Source organism: Lissotriton vulgaris, chromosome 1_1, assembly GCF_964263255.1.
Source record: "Lissotriton vulgaris chromosome 1_1, aLisVul1.2, whole genome shotgun sequence".
Classification (NCBI taxonomy): Eukaryota; Metazoa; Chordata; class Amphibia; order Caudata; family Salamandridae; genus Lissotriton; species Lissotriton vulgaris.
In genome coordinates, this window is record NC_141685.1 from 1,615,439,440 (window position 1) to 1,615,460,332 (window position 20,893).

Below are 20,893 nucleotides of genomic sequence, written 5' to 3' on the forward strand. Positions count from 1 at the left end.
GAAAGCATCATGTCCTTTGTGGACACCCATGCTAGAGCTGAAAGATGCGGGATGAATGAGAGCACAATACAATACTAAGCTTTCAATGGAACATCATCCATCAAAGAAACATTAAAAACAGTCAGTATACAGACATAGTTAACAAAAAAAGTAAGTAAGAACAGTAAGTAAAGTGAAAAAGACGGCCAACAGGCTTGGAAATAAATTTCAGTATAAACAAAATGTATTTAAGAAAGATATTCTGTTGGACAAAAAAGCGGAACTCAAAGCTCAAACAATCATCCTCCCGGTTCCTACTAATATAGGTTCCCGCAATAATTGTTTATTGTGTAATGTCAGATCACTGCCTAAACATCACATTCAGATCTGGGATCTCATCTCAGAGGCACAACCTGACTTATGTTTCTTCACCGAAACTTGGCTAAAGCCTCACACTGCACCTACCATTACATTGGGAATACCGGAGGGATATAAAATTATCTGCCAGGATAGACCCATAAAAAAGGGAGGTGGCTTAGCCATTGTGCACAAGGATAGCATTATGGTCTCCATTCTCGAGCAATATTGCTCTGCAAAGATTGAGATGTTGGTTTTTAAAATCTATACCTCGCCTAAATGCTTTGTGAATGGTGCTCTGATCTATCGCCCTCCCGGACCCATGAACAATTTTTCCAATATGTTATTGGAATTATTGGCTCCCCATGTTAATGGAGATAAAGACTTTTTACTATTGGGTGATTTTAATATATATGCAGAGTTAAAGGAGGAAAAAGAAACCCAGGATTTTTTAAATGCCCTTTTTTCATTGGGATTCCTGCTCCGTAATATAGGACCTACCCATAGGGCCGGACATACTCTGGACCTCATCTTGTCCAGGTTTCCCGGAATTGAGTGCTCTGCCCCTATCGTAAATGTATGGACTGACCATTTTACGTTAGAATTCTCTATTCCTGAGATAGGACCTATTCCTAAAAGATCCACTCAGATTCCTATTAAACGGAGACAATGGCACAAGATAACTAACGAATCTCTGAGGGATGCCTTCTCTATTCAAGATCATGTCACAACGAACGATATCGATGTGGCGCTAGAAAATTATGAAAAGGCAGTAACCATTGCCATTGAGCATATAGCTCCAATGAAAACCTTTAAGACCCGCCCGACGAAAAATCAGGAGGTGTGGTTCTCAGAGGATTTAAGGTCCATGAAACGGAGGACTAGGAAACTAGAGAAAATCTGGCGTACATCCCATTTGGAGTCAGATAAAGGGAAGTATCAGACGGCGCTAAATTCATATCATAAAGCTATCCGAACTGCCCGCAAACAACATATCTCCTCACAATTAGAGGCGGTAGGAAATGCGCCAAGGACACTCTACCAGATACTGAACTCCTTCTTGAAGCCGGCAGCATGTGAGAGTGCTGACACTTCATCTCAACAACTTTGTGACGATACTGCCAGCTTCCTCACGAATAAGATCGATACCATCTATGAAAAGATTCATGCCTCCATAGCATCCATTGGACATGTTATCTTTCCCACTGTGGTCCCAGCGAGTAAAAAGGTCCTCGCCCCCACCTTCACTAATTTTCCTAACATCACTGTGGATGAAGTGGAGGGACTCATTACAACTATAAAAAGTGGGAGTCCCATGGATCAGCTTCCACCGAGAGTGATGATCTCAGTGAGGAGCATATTGGCACCAGAAATCCAAAGTTTGGTCAACCTCTCTTTGGACACAGGCTGTGTCCCTTTAGAGTGGAAGAGAGCCCAAGTGCGACCCATCCGCAAGAATACCGCCACTGCGTGGGCTGACATGACCAATTTGAGACCCATTTCCCTCTTACCATTCTTGGGAAAGCTCATAGAAAAGTATGTCAACAAGCACTTGTCCAATCACCTGGAACACACTGGTGCACTTGATCCATCTCAGTCGGGCTTTAGACCAAAATACAGCACGGAAACAGCATTGCTGTCAATTACCGATGATCTACGCATGCTCCAGGACAAAGGAACATCAGCTGTCCTGGTGCTGCTAGATCTATCGGCAGCTTTTGATACCATCTCTCATGAAATTTTGGTTGAGCGCCTGACTGAGACTGGACTAGGGGGCACGGCACTGGCTTGGCTAAAGAGCTTTCTTCTGGATCGAACCCAATGTGTCACCATGGGAGACTTTCGATCCAAGGAGACCAGGATTACTAAGGGGGTGCCACAGGGCTCTTGTTTGAGCCCTACATTATTCAACATCTATGTGGCCCCCCTGGCGAACATCCTGAGAGCCTTTGGCTTTTGCCCAGTGTCATATGCTGACGATACTCAGCTGCTCTTTCCCTTTGACCATCTAACTCCAGAGGTATTACACTCTTTCTCTGAGGGGATGAGAGCAGTTTCCCAATGGATGTCTTTGAACAAGTTGCAGTGCAACGTCTCAAAGACAGAGGTTATGCTCTTTGGTGAGGCTAAAATCTGCTGGGCTCCTGACTGGTGGCCTCTAGACCTAGGCCCAGTCCCTGAGCCTAAGCAGATAGTTAAGAACTTAGGGGTCCGTCTGGAACAAGAACTCAGCCTGAAGCAGCATGTTACCAACATTGTGGGGTCCTGCTTTCGAACTATAGGGCTACTACGCCGAGTTTTTCCACTGCTTCCAGACACTATTAGAAAGACCCTGGTCCAGGCGCTGGTTATCAGTCGTCTCGACTATTGTAATGGCCTCTTGTTGTCAGCTAATGAGGAGGATCTGGACAGGCTGCAGGTTGTGCAGAACACTGCTGCTAGGCTGGTGGTAAATGCTCCTCCCAGAACACCATCAAAACCTCTTCTTGCCAGGCTTCATTGGCTCTCCATCCGGCAGAGAGTCACCTTTAAGATCTGTTGTACGGTACATAAAGGTCTTCATGGTTTGGGTCCCTCTTATCTTGCAGACAAGTTTGTGCCGTATGTCCCTTCCCGTGCTCTACGGTCCAGTGATCAATTGCTTCTTGTGGTTCCTAGGATCAAGCGGGCAAGGCAAGGGGGTAAGGATCTGTCGGTAAGGGGACCGAAGATTTGGAATGGCCTCCCCCTCCAGCTTAGGCAGCTTGAAAATCATCTGGCCTTCAGGAAAAAGTTGAAGACGTTTCTGTTTCAGGTCTAGCTTTACAAGTCTCAGAATTGGATTACAGTTATATAACTTGTTCCCTGGTAGGTTTGGCAGTCATAAAGCGCGGAGATACTCCCCTGGGAGTCTATTCAAGCGCTCTATAAACACGCAAAATAAAAAAATAAAAATAAATACAATATACATAAAATGTGTGGTGTAGGCTACTACCTATAGTGAGCACGCCTACACCCGCTAAACAGAACACATTGCATCAAGGGGAGAGATATCTCAGTCATAAGTAATGAAACCAAACATGTTCTATATATACACAAAGCCATCATCAGGACTGAACTGGTGTAGGCAGTAATAAGGACCAGATGAAACTGAGATAAATAATTACATTAAAGTAAACCTAACCAGAAAGAAATATATGAATTCCTAGAAAACCAAAGATCCAAAAGGATATCCCACATGTTGAAAAACTCAAAAAGGAAGACATTAAGGGGTGAAGTAGTCACACAACCTTACTTATGTGAAGTACATTCAGGTATAAAGTGTCCTTAATTCAACCAATTATAAAATTGCGGCACCATGAATTTATATAACTTCACATCATATGGAAACATTTCTATATGCATCACTGTAAAGTCAATAGGCTTTATCAATGCAAGATATATTGGCTTTGTCAAGGTTTGTTAAGCATGATGCAAAGTGGGGCTGCTGGCAAGGATGGTTGAAAGAAAATTTTAAAAAACTTCAAAGCACTATGACGCGGTCAACAGTTGTTATGCTTAAAAAAAAGTTGACAAAGTCAAATGATAGCCATATCGCTCTATGTCAATGTTTGTTCTATTCATGTTGTACCATGGCTGCAGTGCAGCATGGTTGAAATGAAATATTTTTAAAAAGCGCTATGTCACAGCCAATTTTCAACCATGCTGCATAGCAGCATGGCTGCTGTACAACATTGGCTTTGCCAATGCTTTTTTGCTATGGGAGGTGGAGACAGGCAAAACTGGACAGCAGGAAGGGGGAAATCAAAACCAGTAAAAGGAGGTCAATAAGATGGGGGAGGGTAGGAGGGGTCATCAACGTCACAGAGAGGAGCAGATGGGTCAGCAAGACCTTAGAGAGCGGGGTTAGGGAGGGTCCGAAAGACAATGGACAGCGTTAGAAGAGAGGGGTCAGCAAGACCACAGAGATTTGGGGGGGGGGGGGGGGGGTGTGAAAAAGATCACAGAGTTGGGGAGGGCAGAATGGGTTTGCATGACAGACAGAGGTGGTAGAAGCGGACAGCAACACCACAGAGAGTGGTTTGGAGCGGGAGGGTAGAAGCGGACAGCAACACCACAGAGAGTGGGTGGAGCAGGAGGTGTCAACAAGACCACAAAAAGCAAGGAGAGGGGATCACCAGGACCATAGAGCAGTGGACAGTGGGAGGAGGTCAGGAAGACGACAGAGCAGGGCTGGAGGAAGGGGGTCACAGGGCTCGAAAAATCATAAAACGTTTACTAGACCTGCAGGTCTAGTAACTTGAATAATCTACTCGACCCAATTGTAATGTACTTGACCTGTGAACTGGTCTCTGTGTGATCCTAGGCAAATATTTTGTTTTATGGTGTCGCCTTTTGTCTTTATGGTCACATAAGAGAGCACCATCAAATATACAATGTCACTATTTCTGCAGTACAAAAAACTCTTTTTGTAAACTAGAGTAAATGTTTGCTCCATCTATAACAAGAATCAAGCCCATATATAGGGTACACATAATCCCTGGCTTTCCTCTTAGTTCACTAATAGCAGTGGCATCTGGGCAGGAGCAGTAATAATTCCAGGTTTATGTTTAAAAATTCACTTTTCATAAATATATTACAAGAGTATGATGTGGTAGCGCACTGTAATTTACAGATGGCATATTTTCCATTGAAATGGACACATAACTTTCCTACTAACGTAGTTTTACTGGTAATAGCACATAAACAATGTTTGGAAATTGGCTTTCAGCAAAAATATTTAAAATGTGCACATCACCAAGTAAAAGTGTTCTAATTTGTTTTGATCCTATAAAAATATAATTCTCACCACAGAATTACAAAAATATGTCTTCATAAATAGTTAAATATATTAGAAATGTTTGAACATTTCACTTAGCTATTTCAGTGTTGTGTTAGAAAAAAGCATAACATCTTACAGCCTTTCATTTCCCAAGCTTTATAAGTTAGTTTGTCACACAGTTCACTTGACAAAATACTCTTAACTTCAGTCCCATAAAGAAAAATAGATGTAGCAAGTCAAACTGACATTTGACCTCTGTCTCTGAAAGCCAGCAAATGTGACAAGATAACAAGATTTAACCTGTTCCGTGCTGAGGACGACCCCTGGCCCTTCCACTTGACGGAAACAATGTGCGGAGGACGGCCGGGGACCTTCCGAACCCCGCCTACAGATACAACAACATATGGAGAAGATGGGTACTTTGGTCCGTGGAAAGGAACTTGGATTCCTTGGAGGCACCTATCTTTGAGGTAGTAAACTTCCTGGTTGAACAATTCAAAAGGGGTCTCGCCTATAGATCTATTAAGTGTTATAGATCGGCTATCTCCGCTGGTCATTCCCTTGTCAATGGTAATACAGTAGGTAAGAATGTCATTGTTTGTAGAGTTATGAAGAGTATTCGTTTGAGGAGACCTCCTAAGCCCAAATTTGAATCTCTATGGGATGTTAAACTCATTCTAGACCTTTTCTCGAACAGGCCTGTTAATTCTTAACTGAATATGAAATTGCGATCCTTTAAGCTTGCTACATTACTTTGTTTAATTTCTTGCAGAAGAGTTTCTGATGTCAAAGCCCTTGAAATTTCCAATAGATCCTACAATATGTTTGGTGTCAATTTTGAGCTAATTAGGAGAACCAAGACTATGTCTGATTCTACCTTTTATCCTCGTTTTGACTTATTCCCCAAACTTTGTGTGGTAGACTGCACAAGAGAGTACGATCGTAGAATGCCTGGTCTTCATGCCGAAGGCGAGAATCAGCTACTTATTTCCTTTCTTAAATCTCATAAAGGTATAGCCTCCACTTCTATTGCCAGATGGGTTAAAACCGTTATGAATCTAGCAGGTATTGATTTAAAGAAATTACAAGCTCACTGGGTCAGAGGAGCTATGGTCAGTAAATCCTTCCGGTCTGGAGGTAAGTTGGACGATATTCTAAAAGCTGCCAATTGGTCTAATGCTAACACCTCTGCAAGGCATTACTGCAAACCAATTGAACACGTCTAACATAGTCTTACAGACCTACCAACATGCATAATGTAGCCTCCGTTCTTGTAATGAAATTGTGATTCTCCTATTACCAAGACTAGAGAATCTGGCTTTCATTAAAGACACAGAGGCTGACATTATCCCTCCCATCCCTTCCCTGGGATGGTTATGTCTTATTTGACCTATTTCTTTATATGTAGTGACTATGTCTTATTCTACATATTTCTTTATATGTACTTTCCCTTGTAAATTTCTTGATGAATCTTAGATTGTTTATGAACTATTCTTTATTAATATTTGCATCGTGGCCTATTTTTCATTCTTTCCTTTCGGAAATACGCATTTTCTCTCTTTTTCAGGTATCTCTTCATAACTCCATGAAGCCTGACCTCCATTTCTTCATTTATTTTTCTTGGCTTTCGTGACTATCGTTTGGAAGTTTTAAAGTTTGGACTTAGGCTCTACTTCATCTCATTTAAAAGAGGCAGATTGTTGTTGGCTCATGCCTATTATATGTTACTGGTGTTCGGGAACCTTTGCTTTATGATGTATGTGTCTGTTTGGAGACTGCATTAAAAGTGTCATGCATAATTATCCCTCCCATCCCTGGGAAGGGATGGTAGGGATAATGTCAGCCTCCGTGTCTTTGATGAAATCCAGATTCTCTAGTCATGGTAATAGAAGAATTGCAATTGTCACCCAGTTCACTTGACAAAATACTCCAACTTCAGTCCCATAAAGAAAAATAGATGTAGCAAGTCAAACTGACTTTTGACCTCTGTCTCTGAAAGCCAGAAAATGCGACAAGACAAGTTCCGAGCTGAGGACGGCCCCCGGCCGTCCTACTTGACGGTGGGCGTGTGAGGAGGACGGCCCGGGGCCGTCCATACCCCGTCCACTTATTAAAATGCCCGCACCGCGGCGGAATTCACGCAGTGGTCAACGATTTAAAGGCATCTTTATTGCTCTTTCACTTTGTGAGAAATAAAGAGGCCTTTAAATCTTATTTGGAGAATTGGCTCCACATTCAGAGACGCAGGTAAAAAGTCAGTTTGTCTTCTTACATTTACTTTTATGTTTTGTGACAGAAGTTAGAGGATTTCCAGTAGTCCCTAAAAATAGCTTGTCCTTATTATATCCTGCTAGACAATGGGCGTGGGCCAGGGTGTTTTTTTAACCCATGGCAGAGTGGTGGAAGGGTGGGAGAAGGCAGCATGATGACAGACAGTGGGAGGAGAGGGCAAGCAAAATGACAACAGACAGTGGGAGTAGTGCTGAGGAGTAAGGACCAAGCAACAACGCAAAAAGGGGGAGAAGGGCTTCAAACCCATGCACTCTAATGGATTGCTACACCTAAAATAAAGATTAAACAAAAGTATCTCCAAAAGATACAGGGGAAGGACACTCGAAAAGGAAGAGGTTGGTCCATGCTCAAGGGAAAGCAGAAATACAGGAACAGAAAACGAAACTGGAGGGTGCTGATCAATGAGAAGCAAAGAAATTAATGGGAAAATGAAACTAAAACTAAACAATAGTAAGTAATGTAATCTAAAAAGAGGCTAAATGGAGCTTCATTACACTTAATTCAACCAACCATGTAGACTTACATCTCTTACGGCAACGCAACCATTTTCACCAAAGGCAGTTAAGTAGCTATTAACAATCTACAAGTTGTCCTGAGAATTAACCCGAGTATTACGAGCGGAAAAGTCATTCTGGAGAAACTACAGGATCAGCAACCGTGCGAAACGGCGTCTCAGGTTCAGACAGCAACCACATCAGTAGCTGTGTTCAAGGCTGCAATGTCTGACAAAAGAGCGGCAGAGCAAGCGGTCTCACCAACTTAGATAAGTGAGAGGATGCAATAAAAGGATTATCATGACTAAATTAATTACATGAACTTGCCACCTAGATATATACCTGGATACTAAGAACTTAATAAAGCACTTGAAAATTAGAGTACTGACCGTGCATGCTATTCTACAGCAATATTCAATCATTTTTTACATTATTTGCTCACCAAATCCTCAGAATAGCTAGAATAACCAATGACTTAGATTTGTACCTCTTGTGTCTGTTTTCAACATTTCAATTGCTATTCAGGAAACATCAGAGAAAGAGTGATTAGCCCGCACGAAGTGTTCCACCATAGGTACTTTATTATAGGCATCTCAGCCTAGAGGAATGAAAGAGCAGGAATTGAAAGAGCAGGAATTGATAGAGCAGAGTGAAGATACTCAGCTCTAGCTAAACCCTAAACAGTGCTTGATGGAGAAGTCAGAAAAAGATTCAGTCTGACCACACTGTACTCTTAGGTGATGAAAAATTAAGGCAGAATGAAATCCAAGCACCAGAGGAGTCATCAGACAGACGTGTAGCTGTGTATTTGTTGCTATGAAAAAAGTTCAGCTTCAAAAGAATAAAAACACGGTTGGGTGACCGGTTATCGAAAACGTTATATGGTTTGGTACTCCCAGGAAACAGTGGATGCCAACACCCTAGTACTCTAGTCCCACTTTAAGACAGCAGGCCAGTTTGAGTCCTCAGCTAGTCAGAAACAGGACTTGATCCAGAGTCGAAAATATTACTGGAACCCAATTAAAAAGAAAGATGCTGCTTGAAAAAAAAAATCCTATTTGGGAACACAGTTCCCAAAGGGACAGCTATTTCTCTTTAAAGCCCCCTTTTGTTTGTGATTCGGAATGGATCGCAAAAGCCAATTTACGAATTAAAAATAATTTTACAGCTCGCAGAAAGGGTTTTTATACCTTTTAAAATGTTTTCTGCTGGCCAAACAATTTATGCTTCTGCAAACTGCAGGCTTTGCGACCCAAAAATCACCTTTGTACATGAGGCCATTGGTTTTCTATTTCAAGCGCGAGAATATTGACAGCACTACGACACCAGTGGTAGACGATACGCGAGAATATTGACAGCACTACGACACCAGTGGTAGACGGTACAACAGATACTGTTCAGTAACCTTAGACTTCCCTAGAACCTCAAAGAAGAACAGAGGAAGACAAGTCCTTGACACTGTCCTGTAAATTGTCTTTTCCTTCCCTAGCTTTCCCTAACTTTGACATCCTCTGCAAGAATGGAGTTGCTAAGACTACAGCATACTGGCTGTCCTAGAAGACTTACGACATTGTCGCGTATGTCTGACCCAAAGGCAAAGTTCTGAGCAAGGCATGAGTGTCAACACACATGTGGGCATTATCTGCTCTGGGTGTAGGATCTGCCGAAACGTTCTTAATTTGGAGCTGCTACAGAGCAGTTTCTTCAATTGTGAAGGTTCAAAAAGAAATATTTAGCCTCTGCTTCTGAGGAAAGAAACTCAAACTTTTTGATGCTGTCCAGTTCTGTAAATTGTAGGACATGACAGTGGAGGAATACAGCAGCTGAAGGGATCAAAGGTGCATTTTGATACATTTTCTTCCCCTGGTTCCCGTGTTGTGGCTTTCAGGAAGTGAGGGAGCTGCTAGAGCTGCCGAGTTACTGCGACACGTTCGCTCGTTTCCTTGCCTTTAGAATACTATGCTAAGTAAAGCACTTTCTGCAATGCCAATTTGAAAACAAAACAGACTGTCAGGGGAATGAATCAGCTATTTTCATATGAATCCCACTATTGGCTCAGTTAGATTACAGAATAGCTGGATAAAATTAGGGAGATCAAGCAATGGTGGATCTCCTTCCACGGTTAAGGTTTAGTGACATGTAGAATATTTAGGGGGTAGGATACTTGTTAAATCACTGTTGAAAGCTTCAATTTGACTATTATTATTATAGCTTCTATATTTTAGGTCAGTCCTAGAACAAATGTGCGGCAAATATTTTTATTATATGATGAAATGTGATATTGATTTTAACTAATCTTAACAAAAATATCACCTACCACTGCACTAGAAAACATCACATTACAACAAAATACTCATCTTTTGTGGTGCAATATATAGGAGGTCCAAAGCTGTAGAAACTATAGGGAGGAAGGTCATATTGAAGCTGGCCGCACAATAGCAGCCATCTCCACAACAAAAACGGACTTGAACACTGCTAATGGGCCACGCCGAGAACAACTCTCCTGCGTTGGATGGCAGAACTAAGTCAAAAACTTGCACGGCCTTTTGCATGGATACAGGGCACTCTGCCTTACTGAACGAAATGGGCCAAGATCATCTTCCTGCCTGGTGTAACTTTCACTATGCACTTTGCCTAGTACGGAGAAGTCCTGCCCTGAACAGTGGGTTTCTTCACCAGATGAGGAATAGGGATTGGATATTACATCAGGATGTTGTTTCTACTAGTGTCTTGATCTATTTGTCCCAGTAATCAAGTAAGGATTCCCATAATGTGGTTTCCATTGTTACTTCAGTTATTTATTTTGGCTATGCTTTCAGGGTCTGGAAGAAGCTCCTCCTTGGCTGTCATGGTAGACAAAACTATATCACCAGAGGGGACAATAAATGCAGTTGACAAATAGGATTATAATTACCAGCTTTCACAAGGTTTGTGGAGAGTGACAAATAAATGGAGCTATATATTGGGCAAAACATCAGAAGACAAAAGTAAACAAAAGAGTCCTGAAAGCCTGCATAATATATGAAACGCAAGGGCATGGAGCCTACAGATTTTCCAATTCCTATGAAGAGCAGAGACTATCTTTTAGGTGGAAAAACGCAGAGAGAAAATCTCTGGCACAGAGGAGCCCAGGTGTTCGATGATGGTGGTTTGACTACCATGCAAGATGACGACCAGAATGACAGAGGTGCAAAACAGCTGGATTTTCTCTTCTCAGGCTTCTGACTTTTACCCTTAATGTAGCACAATTTGTGAGATGCAGAAAAGGAGCATCCTAAGATGGATATTGTTGCTGCGTCAGCAACAAGCCCTTCCGTCACTGAATTATGTACATTTGTGTATTGTTGAGAAGCTTAGATTGTTCTGAGGAACCTAACGCAGCCATGCCGGATCAAGGCAAAACCTATACAAACGTAACAGGACTCTGGAGGGAGTAGGACTCTAAATCTGGTAAAAAGGGTTTGTACAGAAGCATTAGTAAGCATACATAGGTATTTGACATCCAGAGCATGATAAAGCCCTAAATGATGTTGGTTTGTCAGCCTCCCGGGCAGGAACACTACTTGGCAGTACCTACCTATTTGCTCTCCGAGACTTCTACTCTCAGTTTGCTCCCACCTTAAAGCATTCTATTAAGCAATATTAGTGAGTAGGGTCATATGGACGTTCTCATCAATATATGCACAGAGGCCATTGGCGCGGGTTGTAGTTACAAAAAAAGATAACATAAGATAACAGTACCTTTAATGTGCTATTAAATTTGAATAGGTTGTCCAGAATCGCAGGTCATTCCCAACCCATGGGAAGAGGTGTGTGGTGCAGCGGCCTGGCGGCTGACTCCGGAACATTGGGGCTCACGGTTCGGTCCCCAGCGCAGGCGGCAGGAAAGCCCAGCACCATGTGACTCTGGGCAACAGCTCGCTCAATCTTCCCAACGGGCCCCAGCGCAGGGACCTCGCCTGAGGTAGCTGCACACTTTACAAATGCTGGTTATTATTATTATAATTCTTGCAACTGAGAGTTTCTCACCTCCCCACGAGATGTGCTTGGCGGATTTACCTCTGGAACATATGGCTGAGGCCTCTAGATTGGCTGGAAGCGTGAGGGCCTGACCATTTTAATCCACTTGCTTTAAATTACAGTTTAATAGGGGGAGGGCGTGTAAACTCCAAACAAAATACGAGTTGCAGAAGAAAAGATTTATGTGTAGAAAAGTAATTAGGTTTGTGCGATTGTCCTAAAGAGGACAGCAAGGGAAGGAGCCTCATTCAGGTATGGTAGAGGTTTACCTGCCTGGAGACTTATGGACTGGAAGTGTTCTTCCACAAGCAGAGAGCTTTATCAGCAACAAAGGCACAAGTGACAAAAGGTTCCCTTTTGTTAGAAATAAAGGGTAGCTCGATTGCTAAGCAGTTGTTAAGTTTGTTTTCCTTAAGGTCCCTTCTCTGTACAATGTACATAGTACTGGCGGCAACATTCATGGGGTCAAATAAGTGCACTGTATGTTTTAGGTCTAGATTTGGTCTATGGTCTACAATTATCCATTAAGCATAAACAAATATCCAAGCAGATAAACGCTTTTTGTTGTCTGTTCAGGAAATAAACCATTATTTACAAGCATTTCCATTAGAATGCACTGGTTGTATGCTCAGATCAGGAATATTTGAGAGAGACGATAAAAGCAGATGGTTGAACTCTATTAATTATTTCTAATACGTTTTGTAAATCAGTGCTTCAATTATTATAAATTCAACATTTCCAAAAACAACATACAGTGGAAATATAGGACTGATGTGAAGGCCTAAATCTAGTTTCACTGTTCACATTGGCTGCACGGTCATTAAAAAGAAACTCTCTATAGAGAAAATAGGTGAATCTAAATGTTAATAGCTCAGAAGCAGATGTGGAATGTGGCAAACTCTTACAATACAGATTTGAGGTCAAACTTCTCGTTTACCACCCATACCTCCAATGCTGGGGCTGTGGGACAGAATATTTTTGAGTGGTTGCTTTGCTTTTTCAAATAGGTTTTGGCTGACATTTTAACCTGGGAACTCAGACTTAATTCTCCCAGTACATGGATCATAACTAAAGCAAGAGGGTGAATTGGTTTCTCTCAATTGGCTGAATCCCTTTTTCTATTAAACCACACTGCGTTGGTGCAGGAAGTGCACAATAGAGAGTGAAAAGTTATCTGTCACACGTGGCTGTAGTATGAACTCACAACACTAAAACACGGCTCCAGGTTCACCAGTGTTGACTGGCTGGCAGCAGCTTAACAAATGCAGAGGAGATGGTTTTTATATAGAAAACTTACTTCTATACATTAGCTACGTTTAATCCCAAGTGTACCTTGCAGCCCATAAGGCTAGGTGCTTAATGTATAGAAAAGGATTAAGATAAACAGTATAAAATCATGTACCTAAAGTGACTAGTTCCAACCTGCTGTTTTTAGTATGTAGGTAAAGTGGCATTTTTCTTTGGAGAGCCTTGGATACAGATTTTAGAAAGTTCCATCAAAGTTCTTTACCATTTATCAAAAGTCTAAATCAGTGCTGATGGTAGATAGTCGTTAACTATATTGGAAAAGTAACTTTATAAACTCACGTTGTACTCCCTAGAAGCTTTAGCAATTAAGAGATTGTTGTGCTGCACCTCTGAAGGTGATTAAGCTTTGAAGTGGAAAAAGCTTCTCCATCCGTTCAACAACAGGACTGGTGCAGTGAACAGGAACGCTGGGGAGAGGTAATCAGTTGACATATATCTTGAACTGCGGCATTTAGCGTTGTGGAGTCCTTACTGGCTACAGCCTGCTGCTGTGCCCCAAGGGAGATTTCTGAAACACAAGTTTGCCTTTCAAAAGCATAAATACATTATTGGAGCCGCTCGATAAAGCCCCTGGACCCGATGGCCTGACTACCGCCTTTTTTAACACCATGCGCGCTAGCGGAATTCCGCTTGCATGCTGGGTTTTGCGGAAACGCACTTTACGTGACGAGCTGGGCTCGTCATAAGCATGCGAGGAGGCAACGCCATGACGAGCCCAGCTCGTCATTAGCGTCGAAGGGGTTAAGACCTATGTTGAGAATCTGGCCCGAAGGCTACTTGCAGTGTATGAGGAGGCATTGGAGGCGGGTGTTTTGTCGGCTTCCATGAGGGAAGCTATAATTATAACACTGCTGAAGCCTGAAAAGGCAGAGGCGGAGTTGGACTCCTACAGGCCACTGTCACTGATTAATGTGGACGTAAAAATATATGCTAAATTATTGGCAAACAGACTACATCCCCTCCTTCAAATGATTGCACTCCCGGACCAATCAGGATTTATTCCCGGACAGTCGACGGCACACAACCTGCGTACATTGTTTTCGGTACTGCACTACCTCCACCCAGACGTGCAGGCTGCCGCCATTTTTTTTTTAGACGCTACGAAAGCGTTTGATACGCTGAAGTGGCCATATTGGTTTACAATCCTACCGCGAATGGGATTTAGCCCCCTGTTTATAAATGGTATTAAATTATTGTATACTATGCCGTTAGCACGAATCAGAGTGAATGGCTTGTTGTCCGATCAATTCCACATCACGCGTGGCACACGTCAGGGGTGCCCGCTCTCACCCCCTGCTCTTTGCCATTGCCATGGAACCCATGGCTGCCAGAATCTGACAACACCACACAGCACGGGGCATCGGTTTCAGTACACGTAGCCTTCTTATTTCTCTACTCGCTGATGATGTGACCGTGTATATTCTGAAACCAGAAGAAAATCTGGACCCGGTTCTTAGGGAATTTATCAGATTTGGAGGGCTGGCGGGTGTCTCCATTAATTGGAAGAAATCTGTAATTTTCCCACTGACAGACGGTACTCCCATGGTGACATCCGAGTTCCCCCTTAGGTGGGAGGCTGAGGCCGTCAAGTACCTAGGGGTGTGGATAAGCAGAAGCCTGCAGGAAATTTGGAATTTGAATTTTGGTAGGGCGTACATGTGGCTGGAGGGTAAGGTGGCACTCTGGTCCAAATGGCCCCTGTCCATCGCTGGAAAGATATCACTAACGAAAAGGGTTATATTACCAACGTTTTTATATCTTTTTGTTAACGTGCCAATTCCCCTTACGCAACATTTTTTCTCAGGCTTACGATCGCAACTGGGGTCTCTGGTTTGGGCTGGAGGGCAAGCCAGGGTCTCTTGGGACCTACTGACGCTCCGGCTAAGACAGGGTTGTCTGGGCGCTCCGGATATGTAATTATATGCTCTGTGTGCCCAGGCACAGTTCCTCCACTTCTGGGTGCATCAGACGCCATATCAGCCTCATGTGGCGGTTGAGATTGATGCAGTAGCCCCTGTACCACTTGGGGTGGCATTGTATCAGAAGTCACAACGCCCCAAGGAATATGTAGATACGGCAGGAACTCTGCGATGGGCGTAGAATATGCTTCGGAAGAGAGCTAATGTCCCAATACTGTATGTGCCATCTGTGCCGTTGGAGATGGGGTTAGTAAAACCCTGGTCACGGAAATGAACTTACATACATGTTTGCTGACCTATATCCAAATGATGAGTTTAGGCCCCCCTTGTTGGAACTGAGGATCACACTGTATCCTTCGCAGAATTGTTTTTATATCACAAACTGAAGGCGGCTTGTCGTGCACTTTGGGCGGGGTTTCCCGAGGCTCCGCCGGCATTGCCGGCTCTAGAGCAACTCCTGAAATTGCCTTCACCGTGCAAATTAGTTATGCGTCTTTATACGAGTATGCAAAATACAGCCCCGGTGGTGCAGCCCGAGTCCCTGCTACAGTGGAACAGTGAACTTGACCCCCATTTGACAGAAGAACAATGGGACTTCTGCTATAGGCAGCTGCAGAACTTTCCCCAAACTTTAGGCTTCGCCTGACACATTTTAAATTTCTGCATAGATATTACAGAATGCCAGTTTGCCTCTATCGCATGAAACTCAGGGAGGATGATAGATGTTGGCGATGTGGGTATGCCTTGGCTTTCTTTTTACATATTGCTTGGGACTGCCCATGGCTGCTTGAATTCTGGCAAGAGATCTTTACCGCGATTAATCAGATTGTTGGTAGAACAGATGCTCCCTCCCCGGCATTAGGCCTTTTAGGTTATGTGAAGGATACACCGCCAAAGCAACGCAAATTGCATGCACTTCTTTTACTATATGCAAGAAGGCAGGTTGCTATCAGGTGGGGGAGGAAAAAGATACCTGGGTTGAGGGACTGGCTGTAGGATGTGACTCATGGTCACACTCAACTTGGTGTATTCTGGGAACTAATGCCCCTGACCTCGGGAAATATGGGAACCACACTTAAATTGGGTGCAAGACAGATCTGACTCCCCTGTTCCCAGCCCCAGGGTGACTGCATAGTGATACATAGCCTCTAGTTACTGGGTTAATTTGGATTGTACTTGTAGAATCCCCACATATGTTTATCTCCGATGTAACGGGTTAGGCTGTTTTCTGCTGTTTGATCGACCACCAGCACTGTACATGCTGTTTTATACTGTGATGGATTATACTACAGATTGTGGTTCTGTATATGGGCATTTTGTTTCCTCGACTGTGCATGCCATTCGTCTGATGTACTCCTCTATATGTGACATTCCGAAATATTGTACTATGATGCTTATTGTACCTATGTGATGATGTGCTGGCAGGTTCTGGTTGGAACTCTGGTTCCTCTTGTTTGAACAGGTATCTTAAATAAATTCTCCCCAAAAAAAAATACATTGATGGAACTTCTGACTGGTGTGGCTCAAAAGACTTGCCTGAATCCTGATCTGTCACAGTTGACCTGATATTGTAGAGAAGACCCAGACAACCACGAATATGGTTTTTAACCGGTGCTTTATGCTTTCTTGGCCTCAAATAATAATTCATGGTTCCTTTAATCTAATGTGTACCATTTATTATTCGCTTTTTTAAAATTCTAGGTTGATTTGGGAATTTTATGGTGTTGCTGCTGGACTTTAATACTGTTTGCCACTGTTTGAACATATCAAGCTTTTCTTGCGCCATAGTTAAAAAGAGACAAGTAGAGTTTTCTCAGTGAAGTGTGATTTGACCTAACAAGATACTTTAAGACTTTAGATTGGTCGCATAGCCCTGCTTCTAAATTAATTTTGCATAGCTAAATCTCAAATGTACTTTTTTTAAAACACTACAATTAAAATTGCTGTAGTTATAATGTTGTCCGTTTCCTAAATTGGATTTCTTAAAAACAAATCTGCAGATACGTAGGCATTCTGAAGAAGAAAAAAATGTATTCTCTTTAAAAGCAGCTGTAAATGTAGAATGCGCTGTTCGTGGGAAGAAGATAAAGCCCATGGCACCAGAATGATCTTTGCTGGACTTTGCCATTGGAGACCACGTCAGCACCACAGAGGGCAAGGCAAGCTTTCAAAGGCTGAAGTCAATATCTAACTACAGACCTTTGCAGCGTAATACTTGTGCAACTTAAATAAGTAAACAGTATCCTGTACAAAGTGAAGCTTGACAGATTGCCACATCACTCAGATAGGCATAGTACAAGGATACCGATAGATCTATTATATATATATATATATATCGTTCTTAACCTCCCTGCCCTCTTCCCAACCCATGTTACCTGACGATGCTCACAGACATGTCATCTTCTTTCTCTAGGAGTCGCCAGGCTCCAGACAAGTATTCCCGGCACCAGTCGAAGGCTCTGCGCCTCATGTCCTTGCTCACTTCCTCCCGGCGTCCGTGCGGATACAGTTCACCCTCAGAATCCACATCCGAAAGACCCACTGAAGACACTGCGTCATGACCGCCTCCGGGGCCTGCAGCCTGGGTAGGGGGAATAGGTCCATCCGGGAGCTCTGTACTATTCATCCTCAGAGTAAACGCCCTAAAGCACACCGCACTTTCGGCCGTCTATCCGTGAAGGTTTCTTTAATGAACCACATTTGTCCGTAATTTTACATGCTGTTGGGTGACAGCCAATCATGTGCCTTTCTATCACTAACCATTGCTCCAATCGTTGCTATGGAGAACAAGAAAAGGGATCTAGGATTGGCTTGAGAGCCATCAGCCAATCCTAGAGCTTGTCGGTACTCTGCAGGAGTGTTCTCATTGGCCTGGGCCAATGAGAACAGCTACGGTACTTCTGGACAAGCAGAGCACGCTTTTGAGCCTTTAGTTTTTGCATGTTTTGGGGACCTGGACTCGCCCCTTGAGTTGTGGACTCCTGTGTGCGTGTGGCCTGGCGTTGGCCTCGTTGTGTGCGGCTACTACCAGAGGAGGAAGAGAGACCCGGACCAGAATTACCAGTCTGCCGCGGTCCCGCCGTTTCCCAGCAAACACCCTCTCATTCCGATTTGGTGATCGGTACGTTCTGTTGCTTCAGCTTGCCTTTGCCTCATGGAAGCGTGATGTGCGTTTATTTTCAGTGTATGTTCACTATGCCTCACTCTCTCCTGTTACCAGAGACTGAGTGCAGGGTCTTCTGAAGGGGAATTAATCGCGGTGTTTCTGATATCTACTCAAGGAAACTTATGTATTCGAGATGAATCTCAGTGCTGCATTCAGTGTCCAGTGGTGAAAAACTTGTTTTGGGGCTGTCTGACTAGAGAATTTCTCGTCGAGAATAAAAACTTTTAACAGTGAACGGCACTGCAGTTACAAAGAGAGGAAACCCGATTACCACATTTTCACTACTCCACCGCTTAGCCACATGTTGTAAATGAGAAGTCCCAGGTGCAGATCACTTCATAAATACACATCACTTCTACAGAGATTAAAGTGCCACTCGTGGTATCAATATTTGAAAGATGTATATTTGGAACAAAATGAATAAAAGGCACAGGTCCATCCTGCAGCTGAAATGGACTCATGCCTTGCCACAATGTTACTATTAAATATTTTCAGCCATAACACTCTTGGACATACTTCCTGGCTCATGTAAACTTATTAAAGATATGTGCATGTACTCCCTGGAGAGATTCCCATGGGAGTGATGAGACATTGACGGTCGTTCGTCCACTATCTTTACAAGACTTTCGTTAATGGGTTGCTCTCAATTATGTAACTTGCAAAGCAGTAATATGTGTCATTAGGACAACACCATTCTATAGGCTGTCCTTTAACCCCTTCGCTGCTAGGCCTTTTCCCCTCCTGTGCTAAGTCTTTTTTTGGCGATTTGGGGTAGTGCGCGCTTAGGCCCCTGTAACTTTTTGACTACATAAGGCACAGCTTTCCTAACTTTTCATGTTGGTGACACACCTTTTTGTGAAAAAAATTTCAGGGACACAGTAACGCGAGGAAGCGCAGCGGGTGAGCCCGAACCACCTATGGTGGGTTCAGGCTCCACACAAACATACCCCACCCCACACACAGCCCATACAACCCCACACACACAACCCCACACACACACACACCCCCACACACAACCCCACCCCCCCCACACCCCACACAACCCCCTCACACCCCGCACACACACACCCCACACATACCACCCCACAGACACCCCCCCACGCACCAATATCCTTGTTATGAATGGTGAAACATTACTGGCTATTAAAACATACAAGTGAGTTTTATTTGCACAGGTCATTTTAAACTGAATTTGACACATGAAGTAAATTGATTTGACTTATATTCACACAATTTAGTCATGCAGGAAATCTGGGATTGGAACCCAGGCTTTCCAGTAACACTTAGTGCACTAAAGCCATTGAGTAGGTTGTTCATTTCTTTTTCTCAGTCCCCTTTAAAACCAGAATACAGTTTTTGTACAATTCTGTAGGATGAATAGTACACTGTAAAATAAATGCAGATCACAGGTTAATCTAACACAGTATTTAAAAATAAATAAATGTACATAATGAAGGTGAGGGAAAACAGGACACTATATACTAATATCACTGGCTTTTTCAGACATTAGCTAGCTATTCTATGCAGCGATTTAAGTGCTTTACAAATCGTATGGATACTGCAGCAGGGACAGGGCTAGGGAGCGCAGAGGCGGAATCCAAAGGCGAGGCTAAAAAGAACAAATTCTTCAACCATTGTGTTGATTTTTCACAATCCAGTAACTACATATAAAATAACACGGAGCTTAAATGGAAACTTAATGAAAGTTAAATTAATCAGTGGGAAATGCTCTATTTTATCTTATGAAACCGTTATTTGTTAATGCAATCACTACAGATGTCTATGTATACAATCTCAGGCCCATAGCATTCAATCGTGGTGCAGCTGGGAAAGTGACGTGTATTTTTAGAGCTACGAGGTCCCTGAAAGCACTGTGAATGTGTAAATCATTACTTTAAAAGCGCGTTACACATAGTATAATATAGGCTGTCACAAAATGTGCATATACTTATAGGTTAAAGATAAACAGTGCATCTAAAGTACAGATTTTAATAATAAGGGGATTATACCTGGTACAACATTTTTATAACTGTCCATTTAAAGCACACACTCCCCAGCTCGGCTTGGAACACTTTTACAATACCTCTAATAAAGAAAATATCTTTGCCATCAGAAAGCTTCAAGTAACTCCATCAATTAATGCCTATATCGGCTCCTAAGCAACCTTTACATTCGCACATTTAAAAGTTGTGCACATTTACATTTCTTTCAGGAAGCATGCACAAGAAAGCTTGTTTTTCTATCTGTCTGCCTCTCCTTCGGTATTACAGCCCAGGCGACTCCCTCCCTTCCACTCTAGCTGGGGAATTTGAATTGCTGGAATTAACTTTTGTCCTTTAGCTGACAGGTTAAAATTACTGACAAATGAGTGCCCGGAGGGTTGCCTTATACGAGAGATGGGGGTGGGGGCTGAAACCCTTTGATGCCCACCTCATTGGCATCAGAGGGCTTCCGCCCCCACTCATTCCCCCCCCCCCTCCCCCTTCCTCATGTGTGTCGGCCCGGGACCGCTCACAGCCACACCCGAGCACTTCACAGGTCGTTAAAGACAGGTTGT

General features: G+C 43.0%; 2 protein-coding genes across 3 annotated transcripts in view; one reads left to right on the forward strand and one right to left on the reverse strand.

Moving 5' to 3' along the window:
• Positions 1-17,978, reverse strand: part of CHKB (choline kinase beta) — a 76,023-nt gene extending 58,045 nt beyond the window's left edge. The window contains exon 1 of the mRNA XM_086918798.1: positions 17,546-17,978. Coding sequence (XP_086774924.1) covers positions 17,546-17,796 — 251 coding nt within the window. The 5' untranslated portion in view covers positions 17,797-17,978. The remainder of the gene's footprint in view (positions 1-17,545) is intronic.
• A 43-nt stretch (positions 17,979-18,021) lies between these two features.
• LOC147750906 (uncharacterized) overlaps positions 18,022-20,893 on the forward strand; it is a 77,915-nt gene continuing 75,043 nt past the window's right edge. Inside the window, exon 1 of one of the 2 annotated variants that reach the window (XM_086918811.1) lies at positions 18,022-18,291. The gene's annotated coding sequence lies outside the window, so the exon portion shown is untranslated. The remainder of the gene's footprint in view (positions 18,292-20,893) is intronic. The other variant, XM_086918821.1, reaches the window with a different exon arrangement.